The sequence below is a fragment of the Gavia stellata genome, chromosome 13 (genome assembly GCF_030936135.1).
Source record: "Gavia stellata isolate bGavSte3 chromosome 13, bGavSte3.hap2, whole genome shotgun sequence".
NCBI classification, from domain to species: domain Eukaryota; kingdom Metazoa; phylum Chordata; class Aves; order Gaviiformes; family Gaviidae; genus Gavia; species Gavia stellata.
In genome coordinates, this window is record NC_082606.1 from 12870582 (window position 1) to 12886168 (window position 15587).

The window sequence follows — 15587 nt, forward strand, 5'->3', positions numbered from 1 at the left end:
AAGCTCAGTTCCTCAAAGTAACTGCAGCCATTAATCCTGAGGGGTAAACAGGAGCTGTGGGACTGCTTGTTACGGGGAAGCTGGCAGAACCACACAACAAAAAAAACCAAGGGGAAAAAATAATGCTGTAGGGGAAACCATTGCCAATTTATTCAGTGTTTTCAGTACACATGCATTTTGCCGGAGAACGGGCACTGGCCCAACGCACGGCGCTGAGGGTGACTCCGACCCTACAGGGCCCCGAGGCGCCCGCAGGGGCCGTCTGTGCCTGGCCCCGCGCATGGAGCTGGGGGCAGTTTTTAAAGTTTCTCTGTTGCCAGATAAATTCTGCCAGGAATGAAGGAAAAAAACCATTTCCTTCACACGTCGCGGCAGTTTTCCTGTCACGTCTCGCCTGTGGTGGCCGAGCTGCTGAGGGCAGCGCGGCCCCACAGCCGCGCGCGCTGCGGGGTGCCGGTGTGCCTGCGAGACGGGCTTGGGGGCTGAGCACCGTCGCCTCAGCGGTGCCCCGCCACCGGGGCCGGGGCGGGGAGGAGGCCGGGCTGCCAGCTCCGCCGCCCGGAAGGACGGTGCCTGCCTGTCGCGTGACCACCGTCCAGCCGGAGCCCCCGCGCCGCATCGCGCCGCTGCCCGCCTCAGCCAGGGGCCGGCCGGGGGAGCCGCCATGGCGGCCGATGGCCCCGGCACCCTCCCGGTTCAGCTGGTGGAGCAACCCAGGTGGGTGGGTCGCTCCCCTCGGCCCCGGCGCCGCAGCGGGAAGCCACGTCCACAGCCAGGACGCGGAAGCCCGCCGCCGTTCATGCAGGAGCGGGCGGGTGGTCCGCAGGCGGACGGGGGTGGGTGGGAGGACAGGTGGGATGGTCTGACTCCATGCCCGCAGTCTGAGGTGCGAGAGGGTTTTGACTTGTCATATTTTGATTCGTCTCAACACAAATAGCGTGACACTTGAATTTTGTGTGGCCCCGGGAGCACCCCTGCCGCAGCCACAGTGGCCTGGGCGCGCTTGGAGGTCCCGCCGGCAAGCGGGCCCGGGCTTGCAGAGAGGCCTGCGGCCGCCTCTCCCGCTGCCGCGGGGCCGCGCGCCGGTCACCGGCCCCTCCCGCGCTTCTCTACCAAACACAGCTCCCCGCAGCCCCGCCGTGCCGGCTGCCTCGCGCACAGTGCCACCGTGGCGGGAGGGGGAATGACTCATTCATCTTTCCTCCTAACATTTTTTCTTTTTTCAGAATTCTGGGGATACTGATTATCCTCTCATCCTTTTGGCTATAAAAGAAATGCCCCTGCGATTCCCTGGAACAGCATAGGCCTGGTTCTGTGTTAGTATGCCTGTGGCACATGCCAACACACGCTCTTTCCCGACGGAGTTGCACTTGGTGTGTGGAAGTAGAATGCACAAACAGCTCAAACGAAGCTTTTACCAGTGTTAGCACTGGAGAAGGGTCTTTTTTAAAAAACTTTTGTTAGTTCCGTACGATCACGCTGTGTTTCAGTATAAGTCATGTGGGAAGGACGAGTCCAGTGTTTCCAGACTTGGGTGTGTGAAGTTGTGAGGGATGCCTTTGCTTAACACTTCTGACAATCATCTTTGATGTAGGTGCTTAAAACACAGCACGCGTGTTGCAACATCAAGGCCAAAGCCTGTAAATAGCCTTTCATCAGGGCTGCTTGTAAAACCCACATTAAAAAAAGAGATCAATCAGCACTTAGATAAACATGTCCCCATGACTGCTCTGTTTGTTCTTAGTCTCTTGGTACCAACACCACTGTAAGAATAGCTGTGAAACAAAGAAGCATTCTAAATACTGACACAAAAAGGAATGAAGTTAACACCTAGAATTCTGCCAACAGATTCCCCCATGGACTATAATATTATTAATGTGATCTAGAAAAGGGACTGTACAATGAAATGGCAGAAATTGCTTCTGCTAATTGAAAGAGCGATAAACTAGTCAATGCTAGGGGAGATTATAAGAAGGGGAAATTATAGAGGGACATAATACAGCTTTGTTACTGGGCACCAAAATGGAAAAGTACTGAAAAATCTGTTAAAAAAAAATCACAACAAATAATACTTTGTAGCTTTCCATCTAAAGAAATCTTACTAAACATTGGAATAGATGTAGTTGGACAGTAACACAGTTTTACAAAGAAGTACAAACTAAATAATTGACTGTGAAATTTTGCACCATCTGTTTCTCATTGCTGTCTTTTTACTTACTCTTTGCATTAACTAGGCTTCTAGTTCTAGTATTAGACTAAATGTAGAAACCTTAGCAGGGTTCCTGTTACTGAATTTTTGTTAGTAGACTAAAAACCAAAAAAATAAATTTAATTGACTACATGCTTTAAAGCCAATAGGGTATGCTGGTGAAATATTGTAAGTCCCATTTTAAAGATTATTTTTCTTGTATTCATACTGCTTTTTCATCGTTTTAGTCTGTTGCTTACATTAATGAAAGTTAAATGGTTAGTGTGCAATCTAAATTGCTTTAAGGTAGTTTTGAAGTGAATCACTACCAAATTTCTTATGCTTCACTAAGATAATGGATTATTCTCTTCTCAGTCTTTGTTTACCCACTGTTCCTGCATGACATGCTAAAGCATCCCAGCTTTGCAAACACAGGGCAAAAGCTAGATACCCTTACAGTCTTAGGAAATAAAGCAATATGCCAAATTTTTCTTTGCGTTGGAACTTTCAGTGGCACGTCTAGCACCTCCAAATGGACAACCTGAAGAACTTTCTGGGAACTGTTGCTGTAAACCTGTGGAGTAATACTGTCTAAATAAGTCACAGGGATAATCTGAGGTTTGGAATTTTAGTTCTCTGTGTACGCATTTGTACAGAAATGGGGTAGTGTCTAGTATGGAATTTGAAAAAGTCAAAACTTCAAAGAAAATTAATTTGCTCAGGACTGTTGCCGTCAGATCTGACTCTGAAGGCAGTGCCTCCGTGTGTGTGTGTGTATGTGACAAATCCTGGTGCCACCAACGAGCCATCGGTCCACACTGCCTGATTGTTCCTTAATGGCAAACGGTTTTACGGAGCTGTGGCATAGGAGAGGTAGGTGGAGGCCATGGTATTTTGTTACCCCAGGCAACTGCCTTCCCCACTTCTGTCTGGAACCAACCTAGACAGAGGTCTTAAATAAAGTAAGGCCCCTTCTATCCTTTTCAAGTGAACGTACACATTTCTTATTGATGAATATTCTAAATAGAGTTGTCTCTGTCACAGTCAATGTTATGTGAAGAGCAAAAATAAGCAGCTTAATGTCGCTCCTGAGGACATTTTCCAGAGAAAACTCCACGTACTTCAAAAAGTTGAATCAAATTTACATCAAGAAACATTTTAGACCATGGACTTCCTGCCTTTTATGCAAATATAGTCCTCCTAAATGTTTCTGACCTGCCTTTCAGATTGCAGAAGCTGAAGGAGGTGTTTATATCAAAATTTGGATCGGCTCCCAAGTTTTATGTTCGTGCACCAGGGCGAGTCAACTTAATCGGTAAAAGAGATATATTAATCTTCTGTTACTTTATCTGCCATCATGGAAGCCTAGTAGTTTAAAATACAGAATCAAAATAATGTTGGTCTTTATTTTATTTTTTTCAGAAAAGTTGCTTGTGATAAATGGAAAAGAAAATATAATACTTTACTAGCTTTTACTACACCTCATTATAAAAAACTGCATGCTCAAATATCAGTTTTGGAAAAAACATTTATAGACAGTAGTGATGGTTTTGAAAATTGAAGTAACTTGCCAGCTTATGGTTGGATACCTTTTTTTGGAAGGCTTTGGAAGTTTAATCTGAAGTAGTCGATGAACAGTGCACCCACAAATTAAATTAGTATATTTTTTTCTCTTCCATTATAATTTAAGTTACCAAATATAACCAGCCATGCAGCACTGCATATGATAAAGCATGAAATGATTTTACCATGACCTCCTCTTTTTTACTCTTCCATAGAGATGTGTCCACAGAACTTAGAACAGTTAGTTGTGGCTCATTGGCAGACTGGGGAGACACAATTTTTTTTTATTTAGGACTTACTTTTATTTCTGTGGCAGCCTTATTTCTGAGATTTCTCTGTCCATGTTAGGATTGTGCTCTCTCTAGAGCTCAATTTCTTGTATATTCATAAAGTAACCTTATGCACTTGAAGACATTGTATGTGAAAGGATCCTGCAAAACAGAGCTTTAAAAATTAATTAGTCCGTTGTGCAATAAATTACAATTTTTATCTCGGTGCTGTGTGAACATATACAGATTAAATAGACAGCATATGCTAACTGGGGATTATTCTCAAGAGAGAGGATGTTCACTGCATACATTCTCTACTTGAATGTTACTTTATGTGTTGTATGTAACTGTATTAATGATTATTTAAATATAATTACTACCTTCTTGGAAAAAGGTCTAGAAATTTTATGGAAAAAACCATTTCCACCACAAGCCTTATCTAGTGGCTAATGAATCACCCACATGAGCAGAGGAAATCATATAATGGGGAGTCATGTGCTGCCTTTGTCTCTTCCAGTCATCAGTTAAATGTGATTGATTTGACTTAATTTTTTGTACTGTCACAACAATGTACAAATAACGTGGCTGTTCTCATTGCTGGACAATAATCTACATAGTGTTTTTTTAATTTTTATAAATGAAGAGTTATAAACAGATGCAACAGATAAATTCACTAAAGAAAGAACAAAATTTTTGTGCAGTAATATGAAATGGAGGAAATGCACCTTAAACTTTAAATAATAGGAGCTGAGACTATACTCAGAAATTGTCTTGTACAGTAAATGACACTGAACCCTTGTAGAAGCCGTGTTACTGCTATTCTAGACAGAATTATTCTAAAATATTTTAATTGTCTGTTTCTTTGGTAGGAGAACATATAGATTACTGTGGTTATGCTGTGCTCCCTATGGCTATAGAACAAGATATACTGATTGCAGTAGAACCTGTAAAAACTCAAGTTGTGCAACTGGCAAATACCAATTCTTTGTACTTGTAAGTAATTGCTTTGTTTATTCACTAATATTTATGAACCTCTTTATGCAATTGCAACACAGGTTAACTTTTCAGAGATCTGACAAACTTCCATCGCAATATAGAATTGTGTAAAATGAATGATATAAGCAGATGGAATCCCATTGACTCTATGCTGTGCATATTAGTTTAGAGCAACAGGTTTGCTGCTTCTGTTTCCCACCTGTTTGTTCAGATTTCTCTTGTGAGGCCTCTGATTTTTCAATCTTTCTAAAAGTGCAATGCTATCTGCCCTTCTTTTAGGTAATCTTTTTTGATGTAATCCCCACAATTGGCAGCAGTTCACTTTCTCCTGGAGAAGGGAGTGAAATGTTTTGTAATCAATTACTGCATATGTAAGCTAGCACTCCCCTGCTCTAGAGAACCTGGGGCTGTATTTTCACAACACAATGGCTTTAGCAACAATCCTGGCTCAAAGAATCTGCATTCCCTCTCTTCCACTTCCTCCACAGCTGCTTGTTCACAGAATCATAAACTAATTTAGGTTGGAAGGGACCTTTGGAGATCCCTTGTAACCATCTTGACGGCCTTCCGCTGGACTCCCTACAGTTTGCTAATGTCTTTCTTGTCTTGGGGAAACCCCAAAACTGGACGCAGTATTCCAGCTACAGTCTCACAAGGGCTGAACATAGGGAAATAATCCTGCCATTCTTTTCAACTTCAGCCACTTGTTTCTGCCTCCTTCCTTGTAACAGACTGATATTTGTGTGGTTGCATGACAGTTCAGATCAGGTCACTCATCCACATGAACTTTTGTGGGCATTTTGCAAAAATCAGAATCAACACAAGCTTAGTTTAAGCCATTTTTATTAAACCATTGGTTTAAGCCAATGGTAAATTACTCCCTGAAAGCACAGTGAATGGCAGCATAGGGACAAGAACAATATTGCCAAAAGTGGGAAGTATTTAAGCACATATTCCTGCTTAAAGCTCAGTTTGTTATAAAAACATGTTCTGAGCTGCTGCCTGTGACTAAGGCAGTTGAAGGGAATTTTTACTTCCTCGGTAAGCATAAATATGCAAGTATTTTTCACTTAGTTTGTGGAGTATGTTTTTACGTTATAGTTGGGCTGAATTAAGAGTTTACCACCGCCAAAAGGCAATGGCTTGCTTCTTTTACCCCTAGTCTCCCCATCCCTGCTTCTAACATCGATCCACCCTCTGCCTTTTACCAGGTGTAGTACTTGCCTGATCTTAAGGTAAAGTGCACTATTCACCCATTTTTTGCCTGGTTAATTTTCTGTCATTTTAGTGAATTGAATTCCCATGCACTCAGCACTGAAGCTGACTTGGGATAAACAGGGGTAACATGCAGTGGTGAGCAGGGGGAAAGGAAATGGAAGATGTGAGTGAGACCTTTCCCTTTCATAGCAACCTCTGACAGGGCTTAAACTGTATTGCAAAACCATTCTGTAAGAGGCGATAGGTCCAGAATTATAATAGCTTTGATGAGGAAAGGTTGCTATAATGGATACTAAATTAAGCAGTAATCAAAAGGTAAACATTTTTACTTGGTCTTTAAGCTTTGGCACATTACATCGCAGCTGAAATAGCCTTCTCCTAAGGAATTACAGCCTTTGAATTCAAATTGCATACACAGTACTATATTTTTGTATCTGCTCTGGTTTCAGTTTGAAATCATATGTTTTAAACATAAACCAAGAAGAGGTTTCAGAATACAGCATTAAGCATCTCTGTTTTTTTGAGACACTGTTGCTTAAAAACAAAGCTAACATGCCCATAATTTCATAACAAAGAAATATTTTTCAACACTTTGAATGTTACACCACATAACAACGCTGTTGACAGTGTATCTTTTTTTCCCAGCCTGTTACACTGGTAGATTTATGCCTGTGGTGAATGCATATATATAGGCCTTTGGTGAACAAGGACTAACCATAAGCCTCTGTAGAATCACTATTTCCTATTTCATTCTTATTTTCTGAACTGGTAAGATGTGTAACCATTCTGTAGCCCTCTTCCACCCTGGTAGTTCATGTTAACTTTTAGGAAAAACAGGACAGAACAGGTTGCAAGAAAGACCACCTCTGTGTTTTTCATCATAAATCATCCCAACTGATCAGATGCCTTTCATGTTATTTGGGCTAAAACAGTATTCAAATTTACAGTCTTTTGAAGTTCCCGATACCTCCCCTTCACATCTTTGTAATTGATACATGTACAGAGAATATCTGACATAATTCTCAAAACGCCTTCAGAAATACCAGAGGATGATAATTATCAATCGGTTTCCATCTTGTGGCAAAACCTGAAAATCTTTTTATTTTTTAAAATCAGCTTTTTTTTACAGAGGACTCAAACAGATAAACTAACAGATTGACAAGACAATGGGGTTCTGTAAGAAAGAGCCAAATTGGTCTCCTAAAAATAAGGATTAATTACTATTCAAGCAGTAAAAAACACGTCAGCCACATGTTTTTTTCACACTACTCAAAAAACTCACCTCTTCTAATTATACAGAAGAATTGGAATGCTTATATTTAGCCTTGGAGGAGGAGCAAGCTTTTCCAAGAATCCTTTAAAACAGGCTGGAACAAACAGTATCAGAGTATTTTTACTTTATGGGTATGTTTTCCCCAATTTTTTATTTTATTTTATTATAAAGTTCTTATATCAAACTGCCTACCTTCCAGTAGGAGGATTGAAGGCAAGACTGAAGATTTGCTGATTTAAGATAAAGCTTGGGCATTTAGGAATTGGTTTTTATGACAAATTGGATGTGATAACAAAAAAATAGACTTCAGGATTCTGGGGATCTTGCTCAGATCCCTGTTCTGTGTTTGTGCGAATTATGTACATATAAAACCTGTCAAAATCAAAGCCAATTTTTCTTTCATTTTCTATGATGTGAGAAGATTGCAGAAATGAGCAAAATGCATTTTAAGAAGTCATAATTTTAATTCATCTTGAGAACCAGCAAATGTAATCATAGTATATGTCTTCCTGGTCACTGAAGTTTTGCTTTGTCTTATGATATAAAAAGAATTCTGAAGATAAAATATTTTAGAACTCATTTTTGAGAGAAAGAGGACTTCAGATTTGCTTTCTGTTCATTGCTTTTATGCATTGATTTCCATCAACCTTGCTTTTCTACAATGATTTAGGATTATTGTAGAAAACAAGCATAAGCAAACACAGATCTTTTTAATCTTCATGACTTTTGACAAATATTTTCTATTTTACAAGTACTTCTGGGTTTTTTATTATATTCAAAAGCCGTAAGCAAAATTATGTTGTTTTATTCTCTGGGAGATTGTTCTAAATACACATGAATCTCAAATTGGAAGAATTTACACCTGTCCTCAAACTTGCCTTGTATAGTCCGTTTCAGATCTTTTGTGTTGCTCTACAAACCCCAGCAATTTCTGACACTAACTTTGTACAAATCTTTGATGCTGCATTGTTGTTGATAAAGTCCTGTAAGTGGCACTATTTTGAACAGTTCATATTGAAAGACAGCAACTTATATGTCAAACTATACACCAATCTCTGATATTTCTGCACTGTATTGAATGTTGAAATTGAATGCGTAACTGACAAAATGGTAATTCTAAGTTGATACTTAAAGTGTAAGATCTATCTGAGCTAGTAATATGTTGTAGACTGGTAATGCAAGGGGAGTAGCTCACTACAGCATAGCTAGCATTGGACAATATGAAGAGGAGGCAGGATTGTGGGTCCATTTTTACACTGGTTGTCGGGTTTGGGGATTGCATAACACAAAAATTGCAGTCTTCTGTAATTGCACCAGACTAAAGTGAAGTTTTTCAGCCGTCATTTGGAGACAATTATATAATTGTAAAGATGTTTTATATTAGTATAACTATTTCTCCATAGGTAACAGACTACTGATAAAAACACCTCCCCACTGGTATTCATTACAGGTATTAAATAGCAATATTATTTTGGATAAAAAGAACAACAGCACATCCTTAACGTACGTAGTTTACACATACAGATTGGGACTAGCGTAAGAACAAAAAATTAGGAGTTGCAGACTGTTCCCTGGTATATAATTTCTTGAAAGTTTTTTCATTCCCATTAAATGTAAATATTTCCAGGGAGTTCATCTGCCTCTGTTCATATTATTTGGCAGACCTTGCCTTGTAAAAAACAGCTTAGCCTGCAACTTTTGAATAATTTTTGTTAGCTTTTCCTGACATTCTCAGTGCCTTTCCTCTTTCTGTGTTGGGCATCTGCTGTAATGTCATCAGGTAGATATAGTTATTTGGCGTTCAACAATATAGGCTTTAAACAATCTGCACTTCTTGGTGATTAATGCGTGCTCCTCTGAGGCCTCTGCGCATCACTCCACGCCCATTTTGACAGCACCTGTCTGTAGCATTAGTTTCTTTAGGAACATTCAGGCTTACCATTTTTATTATTTTGAAATGAAGATGGAGTAGGAAAACCATTATCAGAATTATCCTGGAGGAAGTAGATAAACGATTTTAAACTAAATTATTTTAATTATATCTTGTTATATACATAATATAATTTTGCAACATTAGGCCTGTTTTAGTGAAGTGCCATTCAAAGCAAAGGTAATGAAGATGAATTCTTGAGCAGGGATTACCAGAGAGCCTGAAGTGTATTTATCTCTATTCTAGGTTTGACAGATATGATTATTTAGATTTTCACTTCTCTAAGAGATTGAGAGAGCATACATACATGTGATGGAAGGCATACTGCCTTAATTAAGGATGCCAAAGGCAATTTAATTTCTGAATTTATGTAATAAATTCTATAAAACTTAAGCAAAAATTCTTATGCTTCCCTCTAAAACATCCTTATAGAATTGATTAATAAGGAAGATCTGTACAAAAAACCCCAAAAAACATTGCGCTGAAAAAAATTAACTTAGAAATGTTTTTGTTCATCAGCAGGTGGCAGTAATAAGCCATGTGTTTTCAAACTAAATTTACTGTCAAGTTAAAGCCTCAAGTTTTTCTGTTTTTGCAGGGATTTCAGTACTAGTGTTAATAACATTCAGATTAACAAAACCAAACCTCAATGGCATAACTACTTCCTGTGTGGACTGAAGGGTATTCAGGTAAGCCAAATCCATTTAACTTATGAAATTAATGTAGAAGTAAAATACGACAAGCGTATCTATTCACCCTCCAAATACTTCCCTGCATTCTGTAGCTTTTCTTGACATACAGTTAAGTATTTTTATGTTAAAATTTGAAGAGGAGATATGAGTGGGTTTGTTTTAAAATATTTGCAAAGCACTATTTTAATTTTTATTACATAAATTACAATAGCAAATAATTACTTATTTAGTAAAGTCATGATCAAACTCATTGTTAAGATGACATTTCTGTATTTGAAGTTAAAAAGAATGCTTTCCAATGGAATCATCTAACTAACACTTGCTTCTAAAAAGGTTTGGAGGCTTGTCTGTCAGGGCACAAAGATGGTATTTTAGTCCTTTTCTTCCTATGGAAACATTTTAAAAAACATTCATTTTCATTAATGTTGGAAACCTACAACTTGTGCACAACAACTGAGGGAAGCTGACTCATGCAGTAGGCAAAAGAAAATGTAAAAAGTAAGTGAACAGCATATAGAAGAAATATTCCAGTAAGAACCTCCCAGATATTCAGTGGGTAGAATTTGAATGGGATTTTCAAAATTTCCTGAGTTAGGAGCACAGCAATGCAGGAAACAGCACACTTACGGTAAAGGCAGGAACACGGAACAGACAAACATTTTCCTCTCTGCTCATTTGAGCTTTATCTTCTCTTTTGTGAGCTAGCCTGTCTCCAGACTGACTTGAAGACTGAACTGCTTGTGAAATCAAGTGCTAATCATCAGTGTTGTCCTGGGAGGCAGCCTGAACTCACAATTGAAGCTTCCTATAAATCTCACCTGCTGTTTGCAGGTGATTCATGGCCCTTTGAGGAAAAAACATGGTGACTTCTCAGCTCCATGTCAATCCAGTGATATTTCTGGAAGGGCAGATGGGATAACCAGTGGTGGCTAGGTCAGGAACAGGTCACCACAGCCAGCCCAAATTATGGGTAAATGTGCTTTTTAAAGCACATGAAGCTTGCCTCAGGATAGGCCATCTAGGTCACCCCATAGGATGATCCAATAGATAAGGACTGCAGACAGGCAACAAAGCCTGCCTCAAACTTGCCACCAGAGTCTTAAAAATATAGTATTTGGAACAATCAGTGCCAGAAATCACTTTATTACAATCCACAGTTCCTAAAGAGTCCCCCACCCCTAAGTTTAGACCCCAATAAATTACTTATGTTTGCAGTAACATGAGTATTTTCAATTTTGTATTGCTCGGTAACACAGGCATTTAAATTGCATTGGCTGTAGAGATATAGATTAGGTTTCTTTACAATATATCCTTTCTTATATTAAGGCTAGCATAACCAATTGACTTTATTTATTTTGCAGTCTGCTACTGAGATTTGTTTCCTAAGGACAAGCTTTTATACTTGAAGGTTAATTTGCAAAGCAGGTTTGCAGACTCTAGGCCTGGCAGAAAATAAGCGTAAATGTTACAGACTTAAGAAACACTGAAATACAAGTACTCAGAGGGTCCAGCAGGATAATCTGTTTATATTAAGTTGAACATGCTATCCTTTTGGGACAGAACTATTGCAGAACTTGGCAAAGTCCATTTTCATTTTTGAAACTGAAGTACGTTTTCTATTTAAACATCGCGTGATAAGTTTGCAAGCCTGATTCACATTCAAGACAATCCAGAAACTGTGGATCAGTTTCTGGTTACTCAAGCATTTTCTGCTTTTGAACAAGCCTGTCTAGTGTTCTTCATGAAGGGGCATGGGCAGCAATAGTATTTCAGGTATGAATTCCCTTATATTTGTAGAAAGGGAAATTTAAAATAATTTGAAGTGATGGTAGAAGACATTAAAGGAGGCTCTTTGTGTTTACTGATCTCTGCCGTTGGTATTTATAGTTGAAGTTGTTTCAGGAAAAGTAGTAGAAATCGTTTGAAGGTGGGCATTTCTTTATGGGAACACTGCCATTTCTTCTGATTATTGACATTATAACGTAGTTTATTGACATATGAATCTGCATCAGAATGTAGCTATTCATATATTCCCCATATACATTCAATGATTTTTAATAAGTACTGCATGTTTATTTCAAACTAACAACAGAGGAAAATTTACATTAAAGTGATTATAAATAAAAAGACAAAGCAACTATAATTAAAAGAGTATGTACATGAGGCTTTATGACTTCTGGATTAAATGTGTTATTTGTGATATCTATCATGTATGTAAAACTATTTTAAACTTTATTCTAACAATAGCTTGACAGAGACCATCACTGCTGGTAGGTATGTCTTTGTGCCTCCTAAAACATAGTGTCCTTCAAGTACTGTTGTGGTTTACTCAGTGTCAGTCCCGTGGGTGCTTCAGGAGATAGGAGTATCTGATTTTGAATACAACTGCATGGCTACTAGTTCTCCATCAGCGTGATGTGGCTCTGTAATACCACATGCCAGCATTAGAAGTGAAGCATAAAGTGGACCTTCAGCTCTTCAGGATGCCTTAAGTGAAGGACTGTGGAGAAAAGGACAAAAGTAGGGTATAAAATAATTGGTAACCTCTGGTACTGTCACCACGGCAGCTCAGAGCAGAGCTAGTTGCTGCAAAACCCACCCACGAAGCTTGGTGAATTCTTGGGCGTTTAGCCCATACTGAGTTCTGCTTGGGGTACAGTTCTGTCAGCTCATATATGTTTGTGTACAGGAATTGCAGACATACCTTTGGCTGAAGCCCTACCATTGGCTTTGTTCTTAAGGAATAGAATGAAAATTTTGCTTTATTTTGGAGATACCAGAAGCAGGTCCTTGGTTCCAGCAACTCAGCAGAAAGATTCTCTTTCTAAGTATCAGATAATTGCAAGCCTGAGCCTGTCTGTACTTGAAACTGAGATTGTTTATTTTTTCATTGTTAGGAACATTTTGGTCTTAATAACCCAACTGGAATGAATTGTCTGCTAGATGGAACCATCCCTCCAAGTTCTGGTCTCTCTAGCTCCAGTGCTTTGGTGTGCTGTGCAGGACTCGTGACACTAAGAGCTAATGGAAAAACCCTCTCTAAGGTAATTTACTGTAAAACACGAGAGTGTCAGCAGTAAAATTCTACTTAAAATTAAATATTGTTAATGCCTGTAAACATTAAAAACACGATACAATTGTTTTTGCAAAGAGTTGTTGGATATAAACTTAAGATATTGCACAACTGAGCAAACATCTTTGGCCAAATTTTGGCAGGATTTGAGTTTGGCAATAAAACAGGCTTACATTAAAGCTGAAAAAAGGAGCATTATTGTAAGCCTGTATTTTGGCCAACCATCAGGTCCATGCCTGGACCAGATGTGCTATCTGCAGGCCAGGACCGAGGATATATGTGCTGAAGCATGTGGACCACACCCCCGAGGCCTTTACCCTCTCCCTGAATGACTTTTCATGGCTTTAACAGCAGAGCATCTGTTGGAGGCCTGCGGAACAATTTCTTGATAAATTATATAATCAGCACAAAGCAGAGGTAAAATTCTTCCATCTGACTCTCCTTACTCTCTTCACAGTTTTTTTGGAATGAACATATTTACAATCCAAAATGTATTCCTCACTTTTTTAAACAAACATTAGTCTAAAAACAAACCCCAAGTATGTGACCTGTTAGCAGTACAACTGTTAGTAGAATTTGGCTCATGTAATACAAATTTCTGGAGGAGTCATGGTCCTTGAAGGTGCCATATGGGAATGAAGTTCTCTCCAGAAAAAATGTCTGGTTAAGTGAAACTAGGATCTTAAATTAGAACATTGTCAGGAAAAGAAAAGAACAGATCTAAATGTGACTGTTATGCATATTTGTGCCTATTGTCTAAGGCAGACATTCCCAAATCATGGTACAAAGCCAACTTAAAGTGGTACATGATGATGGCAGCTGTTAACTGTACTTGTATACAAGTACTTATCTGAGCCATGAGGTAAACAGATCCACACAGAAGGTTTTTGCTGATCAGTTGTAACTTGCTTCTCTGTGTAGCTGCAGCTGCAGCAATCCGCTCAGCAGTAAGTGCTCCATCCCACGTTGCACAGCTCACATTGCTTGCTTCAGGAAGGTATCAAACAGGGTTAAGGCAGCAAGAAGCAGGATTGGTGAGGCAGGGTGGCTTTTTTATGTAGGAGGATGTGGCTACAGTCACTGTTACCGTGCTTTGTGATGTGTGGTCAAAAGGTAAGTAAGGGATTGGACACTTAACACAGGCTCTGGTTTGTGAGGTGAGACATGTAGTGCAATGGTAGATGAAAACATGGAATTGAGGATCCCACTTTGATGAATAAGACTTTGCAGTCAGAGGGTTGGAGGTGACATACGTGCTTTTTTATACATATGTACCTGACCTGGCAAGAAGCTTCTGGTTTTGCATAGATGGTCTTATCACAGGTCAGCACCATCGCTGATGGTGGTAACCAAATGAGCTAAGCTTGGGAACTACTGATCAAAATCACTGGAGTGCATGTGTTCAGAAATTGGGTATCTGCAAAACCCATAAAACTGACAGAGGTCAGAAAGCCCAAATTTTACTAGGTAGTAGAAATCTGTATCTGGAAAACCAGAAGCCAGGTTTTCATTATTCCAAGAAATACTGCACAGTTTTCTTCAGAGAATAAATGATACAGCATGTAGCTTGAGCTGAATTTACACATGGCTTGGGAGCACTGGCCGGCATTATGCCAGACCTGTTCTAAAGAAAGGTACAAAACTCCTTTTGGCATTTTCCTAGAAACTTGTGGAGGAACGAAAGGAAGACAGAGACTTCACTGAATGTCTTTCCTTCTCCTCATGTGTCCTGTTCAATCAACGCAAAATCTCTTCTGCTTGCTGGTTGGAAAATGTGCTGAAAGTTAATCTTGTGTCTCAAATATAGCTAGACAAACACAAGAGACACAATTGCACATTTCTGTCAGGACAAGAGACACAATTGCACATTTCTGTCAGGAAATCCTGCTTTCTGCAGCCAAATATTTTGCACTTGTGATGAAAAATGAGCAATTAATGTACAGATGAGACTTCCCAATAGCCAACATAGGAGCACAGTTAAGAATACATCCAAGGTTTTGTTTGCTTGCATAGACCAAGACACCTAGTTGTGGTGGTTAAGACAGAGGATGATAGCCCTGAAGACTGATTACTTTTGTCCAGGCTCTAAGTTTCCCCAAATCTTACAGGACAGTAAAAACAAGTTCAGTGTTCTTGGCTAATTTATGATTTAGCATTAGAGACCTCTTATATCTAGCTAAATCCAGATTCTCTGTTGCACTGAATTTATGCTTAGCCTTGCAGAACTGCCTTGTATAAGGCAGAGCTAGTCTGAATATAAATTAGAGCAATCTAGGCATTTGAGCACTCAGAAGTATAAAACATGCTCTGCCCACTTCTTTCCAGCTCCTAATGCATCCTGTGCTGGTGTCAAATGGTATCTGTGAAGGATCCAGTAATGCTGGC

At 39.5% G+C, this 15587-nt stretch overlaps 1 protein-coding gene across 1 annotated transcript in view; it reads left to right on the forward strand.

Annotated features, from left to right (window-relative positions):
* The first annotated feature begins 664 nt into the window (after positions 1 to 664).
* The window catches only part of GALK2 (galactokinase 2), a 50440-nt gene continuing 35517 nt past the window's right edge, over positions 665 to 15587 (forward strand). The window contains exons 1-5 of the mRNA XM_059823999.1: positions 665 to 717; positions 3415 to 3503; positions 4890 to 5013; positions 10036 to 10126; positions 13027 to 13173. Of these exons, the coding sequence (XP_059679982.1) occupies positions 665 to 717; positions 3415 to 3503; positions 4890 to 5013; positions 10036 to 10126; positions 13027 to 13173 (504 nt within the window). The remainder of the gene's footprint in view (positions 718 to 3414; positions 3504 to 4889; positions 5014 to 10035; positions 10127 to 13026; positions 13174 to 15587) is intronic.